This window comes from Rhinatrema bivittatum, chromosome 1 (genome assembly GCF_901001135.1).
Source record: "Rhinatrema bivittatum chromosome 1, aRhiBiv1.1, whole genome shotgun sequence".
In the NCBI taxonomy this organism is placed as follows: Eukaryota; Metazoa; Chordata; class Amphibia; order Gymnophiona; family Rhinatrematidae; genus Rhinatrema; species Rhinatrema bivittatum.
In genome coordinates, this window is record NC_042615.1 from 342,197,513 (window position 1) to 342,210,673 (window position 13,161).

General features: G+C 45.4%; 1 protein-coding gene across 3 annotated transcripts in view; it reads right to left on the minus strand.

Annotated features, from left to right (window-relative positions):
- The window catches only part of AFF1 (AF4/FMR2 family member 1), a 377,818-nt gene that overhangs the window by 37,742 nt on the left and 326,915 nt on the right, over positions 1–13,161 (minus strand). For all 3 annotated transcript variants that reach the window (XM_029599151.1, XM_029599161.1, XM_029599173.1), the window contains 3 exons: positions 5,296–5,390; positions 5,109–5,172; positions 1,003–1,139 (listed from right to left, as the gene is read on the minus strand). In XM_029599151.1, the coding sequence (XP_029455011.1) occupies positions 1,003–1,139; positions 5,109–5,172; positions 5,296–5,390 (296 nt within the window). The remainder of the gene's footprint in view (positions 1–1,002; positions 1,140–5,108; positions 5,173–5,295; positions 5,391–13,161) is intronic.

Sequence of the window (13,161 nt, forward strand, 5' to 3'; positions counted from 1 at the left end):
GAGGAAAGGTTCTGGAGATCCTGGGCAGGACTGGTGGTCTGCAGGGTGGCAAGAAGTTTGCCACCCCAAACCTTTTGCTGCCCTAGGCACAGGCTTTCTAAATCTGAGCGTAAATCCAGGCCTGCTTCTATCCCCTCCCCCCCCACCAGGGGCTATGAATGCAGTGTTCCTAGCTCTGACCAACCTGGGGAGAAGATCTGAGCTAGCAATAAAACCCAGGCCTCTCCCTGCCATGTTGGGCATGTTTAATTATCTGGGGAAGTGGCAGTGATTTATTGTGGATGATGGCAGGAGCAGCCATGGCCCCTGGACGCCGGCTTGGGGGGGGGGGGGGGGGGGTGTGTGACACTGGAGTCAGTGCATCACCGGCCTATGGGATGACTGCAGGGGTTAATTCATCGGTAAGAAGTGGAGGCAGTGGCACAGCATATTCACAGGTAGGACAGGAAAAGTGGAGAGTGCTGGGGTTGGGCCGGGGAAGGAGAGACAGAGGGAAAGCGAAGGGCAGGGGCAGAGTGCTGGGGTCAGGAATGCCGGGGGAGGTGGGGAAAAAGAGGAAGAAAGCTTAGGGGGTGGGTGGCCCAAATGCAAGCATTGGCCCCTGGGATCTGGAGATCCATGGTACAGCACTGGGAGCAGGGGGAGGTGGTGGAGCTTGGATGTAAATGGCTTAAGGGAGGAAAACCAGATCCCCTAGGAGCACTTATGAAAGAATTAGAGTTCTACAATATCACCATAGCAAACCTTTGATGAAAGATTTTACAAGTTTAGTAGCATTAATCTTCTACTTAATGGTGCATGCAAAGTAAAACTACTGATGCATTAAGTCATCCAAGGTAGGGCAAAAGAAAGTGTGAAAATGATATGCATCTTTCCCTGCTCAATCAATTAAAAGACAAATATCTATCTATCTATATATATATCTGATTAGCTGCAGAGATACTGAAGAACAGAGTGTACAATACTGAAATTACAATTTTCCATGTTGGCCATGGCACTCACTTGATGAGATCAACAGTCTCTGCGAAGATGGTATAGGCTGGCTTGGGACTCAGTGCATCTGACTCCATTGCAATTCCACCCTGAATAAAGTACAGGGCAGCATCTAAGTAGTGGAATGCTTTTGAAACCTTGTCCAGCTGTTAAAAAAAAACAAAAAAAACCCATTACATTTACTATTAATAGTATATATTCAATCTATAATCTTTTCTAATTAGGTACAAGCGGCCCCATTCCTACTTTCATAAGAAAAATGTAACATGTGGGTGTGGGGTGGGAGTCTGGCCTCACCAGGAAGCATAGATTTGGACTTGGTTTTGTAACTTAAGAAAAAACAAAAATCGCAGGTTTTAAGATCCTGCTCTGTCTCTCTTAGCTTCTGCCAACAGTTTTTATCTCTGCAAGTGTTGGCTTGTTTACAGGACCCTAGGGTAGAGAACACCCCCCCCCCCCTCAGTCTGTTCATGGGCATTCTGGGGCTGCTCCCAGCAAAATCATCCCAGAATGCGGTAGGGGGTGGGGGGTGAGGCTGGGGCTGTGATCTTAAATAGGGAGCCAAAACCATGTTTAAAAAAAAGAAAAAAAAATAAGTAAAAAATTTCCAGCCTGAAGGCTCAGCAGAAATGCTGCACGCTGCGTCGTGGCAGGTCCTGGGTCCGATTCCTGGCTGGGGATGTTGCAGAGGCGGCGCTCACAGCCCCCAGGTAGTCAAGCGTCATGGTCACTGCTTAAGGGAAACACCTAGTAGCCAAGATTTGGGGCCCAGGATCGCAGGGTTTTGGCAGGAACCCCAGTGCATGGCCCCGCGGCCGAGGAATGACCCAAACTTAGCTGAGATGAGTGCCGATATAAAAAACGGGGGAGAAATCTGCCCTGAGAGTTGTGCATAAAGGTGTACGATGCTGGATCCGGGTCCCGGTTCCCCGGCTGACCTGACAGCCTCAGAGGTGAATTTTATAGGCCCAGCACGCGCATTAAATCAGGGGATGTGCAAATACGTTGGGCTCAAGCGCCCCATGCAGAATTTAAAAGCCGCCGAGATATGTGCGTTATCTCCCACCGCGCGCACAGCTTGAAAGCTTTCAAAAAGGGGCAGGAGGGTGTGGGCGTGGTCTGGGCATTTCGGGGTGTGAACCTAAGATGTGAGTGTAAATACCGACAGGACCCAACATGCTGAGGCCCCCCCACCGCCAGGTAACTTTACTTCTGCTATGGATGATGTGTAAGTTAAAGAAAGAAAACTAGCTAGAGCTGTGGGGTTTTAAGGGTCGGGGGCTAACTGGGGGGGAGTGAATGCTCTGAAATTAAGGGGGTTTGGGGGACTTCTCTCAAGATGAAGTGGTAAAACTGGGAATGGTGTCAGCGCGCGACCCTTTTAAAATCCCCCGATTTACGGGCTGGAAGCGGGATTTGCATGCACCCACTTAAAATTTCACGCCCCCATGTGTGTGTGGCCAGGCTATTTTATAACGTGCACGGGCAGACGTATGTGGGCCAATGTGCACGCTTACGCCGGTTTGAAAGTTACCATTTAAAGGAGCAGGAGGAAACTGTTGGGCCCGTAAAGAAAAACCCAACATTATGCTGATTCTGGGCTCTACTTGCATTTTCTTTAACATATAAAAATGAAAGATTTTTCTTTTTAAACTGTGGATCACCCCCCCCAACATTTCTTTTCATCAAAGTTTGCCAAGAGAACATAAAAGACACACTTTAAAGGTAGTAGGCACCACTGGAAATCATCAGACCAGAATAAAGTGTCTTCTGAATGAGAATACCCGTCACACAAATGGTAAGCATGTCATTTCCTGGTTACCATTAATGTCACAGTCCTCATGGCTACTGCGAATACAGAGGTCCATATTCAGCCACTATTTGGCTTGGCTAGTTAGCCAAATAAAACTTATCCGGCTAGTTTAGCCTATATATATAATTCAGCGGCATAACCACACTGGCTGAGTATATCCAGCTATCTTAAAGTCAGCCAGACAAGTTTATCCGGCTAACTTTAGGGCAGGCGTATGGGCCAACCAGCTTATCTGGCCAACTCAGCTCTTCCCAGTTACGCTCCCAGAATGCTCCCCACGTATCCAGCCAAAGTTTAGCTGGCTAAAATGTTATCTGGCTAGAATGTAGTCAGATAAATATATAAATATTAATTCAGCCAGATAACATCCAAGCTATCCTGCTAAAGGCTTGTGAGTGTGGATCTCAGAATGTTATCTTGTTTCAAAACTACTCCCATATAGAGAGAGAAACCTTTACCTATGGGATTGATGGTTCATTTTCTCTTAGGGCTTGCTAATGAAAAGTGACTAGTTATAAAAACAGTTTGATAAATCCCTGAGGCTTGGATTCAAATCTAACCCCTGGTCAGTGGCATGGCAGCTCAAGCCAATCAGATTCATTTCAGAGCCAATATTTCCTGACGTAAGCAGCTGGTATTGGCATTTGGCTGATGCTACAATAACTGGGTGCCCTCCACACACACACATACACACACACCCTGCTTCTTGTGATTCCTTGCTACCCCCCTGTCCATAAGGCTTTTTTTTCACTTCCACTGCACTTTCTACATACACACGCTATGGAAGAGGAGTCAGGGAACTGCGGAGCGGCAGATTATACAGCATAGTATGCCCTTTCAGGTAAAGTTAATTTTCTTCAGGATTTATCCCGAGAGCCCTTTATATTTGCTGCCAAAAGGCGGTCATCATCATCATTATTAATAGTGAAGGACCATCTCTAGGGGGAAAAAAGTTGCAGGTTTACTGTTTTGTATAAATCCAACCACTGTGGTACAGTAGGCTTGCTGTACCATACAATGGATTTCAGCATAAAAGGGAAAAAGAAGTCAAAACCCCCCCCAAAAAATGTGCATTTAAATAATTCCCCAAAATCGAATACAAAATGCCCTCCCCCCCCCAAAAAAAAATCACATTTAAAACCAGGTTTATAGAAACTTACAGAAAGCAAAACTTCTCAATGCAATGTCCACCAACAAGTTACATCTGTTCATTCCTCATTCAATGACTTTACTGCCCTTTGGTGTGTCCGGAGAAACAGACAGTCCTGTTACATTAGTGGGCAATTATCCATGGACTACTCTGAAGAACCCCCCCCCCCGGCACGGTGCTAACTCTGCCTCTTCCACAACCCTTCCACCAGAAGGATGCAAACAAAACTGTCAGAGGGACTGCACATTGTTAAGAAAACAAAATGCTAAAAGATTAAAAAAGGGGCACGCAGGGGTCTTTTATCCTATTCCAGAATAATAAGAATTAAAAAGAAAAAAAAAAAGTCAGGGAGGATTCTTGTGATGAAAACCTCACCTCCACTTAATTCTGTCAGCTATAAAATATAAACCTTTTTGAATTTTTAGTTTACAACACAGAAAACAAAGTTCAAAAAAATCTGATGGCACTACAGCCTATTGGTATTTGGTGTGCTTGGCATTTACTTTTCTGAACGGATGACAACCTGTGACATTCTTCTGACCAAACATTTTCTTTGCCCTGATCTTCCAAATAAATCAGAACTCTCAACTGGTCTCTGGCCACCACGCCACTCTTCCTGACGGTAAATCCCTGCAGTCCACCTTCAAACTTGTATTCTCCATTGTAATTTGCTGCCCACAGCTTTCCAAACCTTACTGTAATCTGCTCTGAAGTGCCTATCCGGTCAGGAAAGGGAAAACAGAAATTGAAAATGAAATTAAAAATGAGACGTGAGTGGCAGGGAAGAGCCTGAGGTTCAGGCTGCAGTCCTGCGCACTCTGGCACACAAAACCTGAAGTCTCTTGTTCGGGTGAGGCTGGCAGAGCCGGGGACGTGACACCCCCACAGAGGCAACGCACTCGATTCTGGAGAGCGAGGGAAGGCAGCTAACACTACTGTGGTGATCCCTGCCAGCCAAAACAAACAAACAAAAAAATCTAACAGTACAGAGGTTTCGTATCTAAAGGGACTTCTCTCCAGTCCTCAAGGGTATTAATAGTCTCTTGGAATTAGGGGCAACAGATTTGTATGACAAAAAAAAAAAAGCATACAAGCAGCTCTCCTCATTCTATAAATTCCTTAATTACCTGCAGCTTTGGGTCCAGAACTTACCATTACATCAGCTTTGTGTTTCAGCTTCTTGGCCTCTAGCAAATAATGCTCCACTGGGTAGAGTCTGAGGAAAGGAAGAGAGATCCCTAAATAATCCATCTCACAGACAAATCCATACAGCAGGAGCAGTCACAGCACAAATAGCAAAGTACTATCTGGAAATACATTTTAAAGAAAGAAGGCTTACTCTTCATCAAACTTGAGCTGATGTCTCATTGGCTTGTGGTTACCATTTGGCAAAGAAGGCACTGGGAAAGGCTTTGTGTTTTTCTCTACAGGTCCCTGCAAACGATCAGGAGAGGTTCAGTTTCACTACTACAACCAATATAAATGTTCGATTTGCTACTAGAATACACTTTTTACAAAATTGTCATCACAAGTGAACCCTTTTCTGTAGCGGGCTCAATAGTGACATTGCAATGCTGCATCCTAAGCGCATTCATTCTTCAGATAACGAGAAAGCAATACCGACATTTGAGGAAGAGTTATTGTCTGTCTGTTACAGCCCACAGATTCTTTTCTTGTACCACTACCACGATGAAGTCTTCAGTGACTAATATCCCACGCCTTATGCCAGGGATCCCCAAACTATTTGGAACAAAGGCCACATCGGACCTTTCAAAGAGGGCCAGGGAGAGTGGAGTTACTTAACTATAACAGGGGTTCTCCGAGAACAGCAGATGTCAGTCCTCACACACGGAAATCGTCGTCAGGTGGAGCCCGGTGCGGAACCTTAACGTCAAAGTTTCTAGAAGCTTGAAGTATGCCCTGCTGGTTATGTGCAGTCCTGACTATTCCCCCACATCCCATGCAGGGCCCCTTCTACTTGAAGAAACCAATTCCGAGAAGCAGCATAAGGGTTTTGTGAGGACTGATATCTGGCTGTCCTTGGAAACCCCCGTTACAGGTAACTCACTCCACTTTTTCACAAGACAAGCAGGATGGCAGTTCTCACACAAGGGGAATCCCAAGCTATAAGTTGCTGCTGCAGAAAAGTGAAAACCCAACCCCCAAAACAGGGCCAATGAGCAAAACTGCATTAGGTGGCATCAGGCCACCCTAACATTTTTTTTTTTTAATGGCAATCTGGGAGCAAAATAATGGGTTCTAGAAGAGATATAGCTGGATTCTGCACATCAAAGGATAAATTCGCTGGTCAATCAAACCCTGAAAGCCTTCAGAGAATACCTCCCACCCCTAGCTTGAGGAGGTTTATCTGATTAAATTCCTACTAAGCAGACCAGAGACACTGGGTCCTGAGCCCCTCTATGTGAGCACCCCAACCAAGATTGGACCAGAGAATTTGGAATGAATCAGTCACTGGACAGAGTCCCTCAAAGCTGGGTGATGCCAATGCTGTCCCAGAGATGCTGAGTGGTTGGAAACGACTGAGATCTTAGGGGCCACTGGACTTTTCAACTGTGAAAATGTACCTTAGGAGTAATGTGTACAGTCAGCGCCATAAGGACCCACAACCTCAACATGTCTAGCAATGTCAACACCGTGATGGTTTTGCTTATTCATTCTGTGGCACCTCCTTGAGATATGCTCTTAACCTATCAACTGTCCAGGTATGGAAACCTACACCTCCAATTTGCATAGGTGAACAGGCACGAACAGAAGGCATTTTGTAAGCATGTGGCATGGCTGTCATGGGGCCGAAAGGCAGCACACAATATTGGAGGTGGTGTTTCCCTATAGTGAATCAGATACTTTCTGAGAGCTGATCTCTGTGGGTATAAGTATCCCTTAGGTCTAGGGAGATCAGCCTTTTCCTAGAAAAGGAATCCAGGTGTCTAGGGAAACCATTTTGAGCTTTACCTTACCAGGTACTTGAATTGATGTCCTCAGGTCTAGGATGGGACAGATTCCACCCCATACTCTTGGGGTCAGGAACTACTTGTGAGTAGAATCCTAGTGAATCAGGTTTAACTCCATGGTCCTCCAAGAGAGAGAAAACTTCTCTTATAGCAGTTCCTCATGCTGAGAGGCTGCCCAAGTGCGTCTTGGTGTGCAATTTGGAGTATCATCTCATAAGTTACACTCCTCTTCTGATTAAGCTGAGACCTAAGTATCGGAGGATACTCGGCTAATGGTTTACTTAAAACCTCAGCTTTCCTCACCCAGAAGGTTCTGACACTGGAATCTGGGCTATGCCCTCCCAGATCCATCCAAAACCCTGTGCCAGGTCCTAGCTGGGCTGTGAGCTGTGGATTTGGGCCCTCTGCTGCCCGGGATGAAGGCAAGGACCCGGCTGTTGGCGGGGGTGGCACAAAGTGTCATCTCCCTCTCTGGTGCCCCACTTGCGAGCCCCTCTGGCTGAGGATGATGGGTTTGGAGCAGCAGTGGGAGGAATGCATCGTGGCCTTATCACAGAGTCACTGCTTCCCTGACCCTGTTGCCAAAGATTCTCTCTCCATTACACGGTATTCAAAACATCAAAGTTCAAACAGAGCAAGCATTTTCCGCACTCCCGCACCTAACCACTAGAGACTTTAGAGAATCCTGGTACTTTGAAGGAGCTCCTCTGACAACTCCTTGGTTTGTCTTGGATCTTGCATGTACTGGGATCTGAAGGACTGATAGGAAGCTATGCAAGCACTGAGAGGAGACCCGTGATACAACCTTCCTCCCACAAGTGCCAAGGATACTAGAGCCCTAAACCTCTTGGCCTTTTTGAGAGAGGACTCGACTGATGCAGTAGCTGCTACGTTTCAAATCCTGCAGCCTGCACAATAAACTAACTGTTTCCACCTTCTTAGCAGCAGGAGCCACAGAAAGGGGAGACCCTTCATTCTTATCTGGGTCTTTTGGAGAATCTTATGGGTTGGCCATGACTGCAATATCCCCATAGGGATCCACAAACTGGTCATGGACATTCCTCCTGTACCCAAACAGAATGGCATTTGTCATTCTCTTCCCACTGCCAGGTTTATTCTGTTTGAACCCCATGGGCATGATGGAGTGTGGATCGGGATCTCCACCCAGCTAGCAAGCAATACCCTAGAGAGGATGTCAGTTCCCTATGGGAGCCAGCCCAAACATCTGTGCGCTGGGGGAGCTACCCCACTGATGATAGACCTAACCCGACTGCATAGGGGGCACTTACCTAAGCCACTGACGAAGCATCAGATGAAAATAAATGAGTCTAACTACTACTCTATGGTGGGACAAAAAAACCTCACTGATGCATCCTAATGCATCCTAAAGCACTGGACCCAGTGCACTTTGCAATCACAGACAAAAAAAAAAAAAAAAGGACTATTGAGAGGACTAAAAACAACCTGCTGGGCCCTGCCAGAACCGCTCCTGCAGCTCCAGAAAAAGCTTTCACTGCAGCAGCTGTGAGAAAGAGATGAACAGTGACCTGCAGGCTCCATGGAAAAGATGAGACTGAGGGGATCTGTATGGGATGTGGAGTAGTGACCAGGGCATGCTCAGAGCTTCTAGAAGCTTTGATGTCATAGTACAGTGCCAGGTTTCATCTGACGACACTCTTGTGAGGACCATCATCCTGCTTGCTCTTGGACAATTTACTGAATTTTGAGGTTGGAGAGGGGGTTAACCTCAGAGTTTACTGTGAGCGGGGTGGGGGGCTTAGAATTTACAGTGAGCACCAGGATTCTGGTTGTAGAAATGCTGCTCCATAACCCCAGAGAAGCCAGTCACTTCGTTCACATACCTCATCCTACTGCTGTTACGTGGCATGGATAGGAGGGGAGGGAGAGAGACACTGGGCAGAGGTGTTATGGATCAACTGGGAGGAGTGTGGCAATAAAAGGGTAAAATGCTGGGCAATGGGTGGAAGTGAATTGGGATGCTACTGCTGCTAGGCATGAGTGGGAGGGCAGAGAGGGAGATACTGGGCAGGGACGAGTGTCAACAGAAGTAAGATTTTTTCAAATACTAAAAATATTTTCATCTCTCCTGTTGACACTCACCCCTGCCCAGTATCTCCCTCTATACCCTCCCACGCAATAGCATCCCCCTTTTCCTCCCAGCAAGCAAATTTGTACCTTATCACCAGCAGCGGCTCCTGTGTTCCTCTCCCTCCCTCACTGGCTACTTCGCCTCTTCATGAAGTCACTTGAGTGCCTGCAGCTGGTGAAAGGAAGTGGCCCGGGGGCAGGGGGACAGAAGGAATTTGATGTACTGGGACCACAGGTAATTGTTAGACTTAGCAGGCAGCTAAAACTGTTTTCATGGACCAGATTTGGCCAACAGGGACTCCTGCCTCATCCCCCAAACAGCATAAGCAGAGATCATAAACTAGTTGCTCTTACATATGAATTGCATTCAAATCATCATTTAAAGTTAGAAATTATTGATTTTCTCAACATTTTTAAAAGGTGTTTTTTTTTTTTTGTGTGTAAATTGTACATGTATTTGTTGATGGCTTACGAACTAGGGTCTCAATTCTGCAGAACTCCTCTGGCTAGTAAATGGAGTTTTGGAAATACTTGGCCTGGGGCATTTTTACTTATTAAAAAATATAAAAAAGTTCTCTCTGAGGATATATAGCTCTAACCTATGGAGATTTACTCCTGTTAATAACCTTCTGCTAACATCTGAATTTCATAGACTAGAGGATTATACATACTCCAATGTTCTTTCTTGTTCATGCATGACTTTCTCCCCCCCCCCACAAAAGCTCACATATATGTCAAGATTTGAGGTAGTTTCTTTCAAAAAAATTCTGCTTGTTCACAGAAGTCAAGAATTCTGGAAAGATCTATTATCACCAAACAATTTGTCAAAACCTTGCAACAGCACAATTATTTGATTGACCGCCGTTCAGGTTATAAACTATAATACATTTTAGGAACAATAAGTAAATTCAATAAAAAATAAAAAGCAAAATTTAAAAAATATATTTCTAGAAAATAGGTAAACTGATAAAAAAAATAAAAATGAAAAAAATACATAAAATGACATTTAAAGTTAAATAATATAATTGGAAGACAAAAGTTGCCACCAGACACCTAAGCAGCTAGACTAACTGATCCTCATATACTTGAGAAAACATCCTTGCTTTCAAAGAATTTCAGATAATGGTTCTCTTTCCAGACTGTCAGTGGGGCACTACTCCATCAAACAGGTGCAACATAGCTAAAAACTGTTTGTCTGGTCTGCTCATTTCTAATTTTAACTGAAGAGGGAACAAGAAGTTCCTGCTGAGTAGAGTGCAATAAATGTATTGGCTGGTAGAGAATTAAAAGATTAAGAAGATACAAAGGGAGACTATTAGATAAGGTCTTAAAGACCAAGAATGACAGTTTAAACAATTCTGACTGGAGGCCAAATCAATTTAATCATGAGACGAGTAACAATCATATTTTTTGGCACCAAATATAAGTTTGGCAGCAATATTCTTATCAACTGAAGACATTTAATCAGATGCAATATGCAGCTCTGAAAAAGTGCATTACAATAATCAAGTCTAGAGAAGATTAAAGAATAAACCGTTTCTTGATCTTTCCTAGTTAAATAAAATCTGATTTCATGCAACCACAAATATCTCTGAACAACAAAAATCTGGTCTTTATTGAAAATCTTAAATCTAACTCCCAACATCACAAGTGCATCTTTTGGTTGCAGTGATATATTCAGCAAAATGGGATTAAAGGCGGATTCAATCTTGAAACACATAGTGATTCTAGTTTATCTGAACTGAGTTTTAATAAATGATTATTTAACCAAAAGACAATGTCAGATAAAGAAGAGTATTTGAGGAGGAATCTGTAAAGGTAACAAATCTTTAAATCAGCAGCATAAAATAACCACTGAAACCAAAATCCTGAATTAGTGTGGCCATTGGTGCCACGTGAAGATTAAACAAAATTAGTGCTAAAATTGATCCTTGAGGGACCCCAAATTTATGGACTGTAGATTCATTATTTTCCCACTTAACTGAGTGAAACCATTTCAGGGCTTGTTTCTCTTGCAAACGCTGCAGCAGCAAATGATGAATTGAATCAAATTCTGCATTCACATCTAATACAATTAAGGCATCTTTTTTTCCGATGTCCACTTTTAATTTAATCTCAAATCGAGTAAATCGAGTAAAACAGATTTACTTGAGTAAATGGCTTTTGAAAATTACTACAATATTCGTTACATTCACAAGTGTAACTACTTTTGAAAATGTCCCCCAAAGGGTACATTAAAAATAGGTCTGTAATTTTTAAAATATCTGTAGATCCAACTTAGGACCTTTAAGTAAAGGTCTAACTAAAGCTTTGTTTTTGTTACGATGCTGCTTGCGGGCCTAGCCGCAAGTAGCCTCTCACCTCCAGCCAGGCCGCCAATGCTGTCCTCCCGCGGCCCAGAGGCCGCCACCGTCGCAGTCTCTTCCCGGCGCGGTCGGAGGCCGCTGCCTACGCTTCCACCCTTGCGGCAAGCAGTGCCGCTGCCGTCATGTTTTCCTGTGGCAGGGAGCTGCCACTGGCCTGCTCTTCCTCGCGGCGTGGAGCTACCGACACCAGGGCCTTGCTTCACGGTCTAGTGCAACTCCTGCTCTTCCTGGCGGCAGGAACACCGCCGCTGTCCTTGGTCCTGCCCTTCCTCTAGGTGCGTGGCTGCTCCTCTCTCCGTCTTTTAAAGGGCCTGTGGCGGGAAAAGCCCCACGGCCCCACCTGATGATGTTTCCAGGTCGTCTTCTCTTCAGCCCTATAAATAGGGCTCCTCGTCAGTCCCTCGTGGCCTTCGCAAGGAGCCAGTCTGCACCTGGATTCTCTATTGTTCCAGCTCTTTGATCCAGGAGGCTTCTGAGGTCCATTCCTTCTTCAAAACCTTTCGTTCTTCGTGGAAGCTCCTTGTTTTCATCCGTGGGTTTTAGTCTCTCGTCGGATCCCTTGTCTCTGTCCTGATGTTCCTTATGTCCAGATGTTCCTGGTGTCCTATGTTCCAGTCCTGATCCTGTAAGTCCTCATCTCCAGCTCTTCGTCCAGCTTCCAGGCTCCTCTGTTCAACCTTTTCTGGCGTGCCATGGGGGGCTGTGTAGGGCGCTTCATGGCACAAGGCCCACCTTAATATCTGCAGCGCAAGCCTCCGGAAGGCTCCTGTTTTTTTTGTCAAATTCCTGGTCTTCAGAGTAGTTTGCGCCTGCTTCTGTCCATGCCCTAGACTCAAGCCAGAACCTGCTCCGCTTTAGCGAGGTTCACGACTAGCCATGTGCGGCTGTGTAGGGTGCGCCTCAGTGCAGTACTCAACCCGTATTAGGTCCTATATATACTGAGTCCTCATCCACATTTGAGTATCCTGAGTCCTCGTCCTAGTCTTCAAGTATCCATGTCTTGCTCTTGTTCTAGTACCATCGCCTGTCCTCGACCTCTGTCCATTCTGTCACACCGTTCCCATACGGAAGGTCCGAAAGGGCTATCGAGTGGCCGGAGGGCTACCCCAGAGACCAACATTGCGTTACTGGGTCTCTTCTGATGTGTTTGGGTTCGGCAGAGGTCAGGGCCCCTGGTCTTCAGCCTGTTCACCTGTGCTCAAATACGTCTTGCCTGCCTCGGCGCTTCTTCGGAGCTCCTCTGGGGTCGTGCTGTGGTCTAAGGGCACACCAATCTCCCTGGAATCAGAACCACTTCCTAGCGCTTCCCTAAGTTTTAATGAAAAGGGAATAGAGCCTTGATCCAAACTGCTATTGACAATACCAGTAAGTTAAGGGACCAAGCCCACTTTTGTCTTCTTTACCAGTTTAGAGGGAAATACAACTAAATCAGATGTAGTAGGTCTCATTGTAAGATTTTATTTTTTATTATCCGCTTGAGTCAGACTTAAAAGCAGCATACATGTGTCCATGTGCACGTGGTTCCCGGCGTGTGTTCATGGACACGCGCATGTTATAAAATCCGATGGAAGCGCACATATGCACTGGATTTTAAAATCCATGTGTGTATGTGCGGGCGGCCCGCAACTTGAGGGGGGGGCAGAAATTTTCCAATTACACCCAGCAAAGCAATTGACCTTTTCCCTACCCCCTACTAACCTTCTTCCCTCTTCCCCGCCCCCTAAACCTAACCATCCCCAAATTTTTTATTTTGGTACT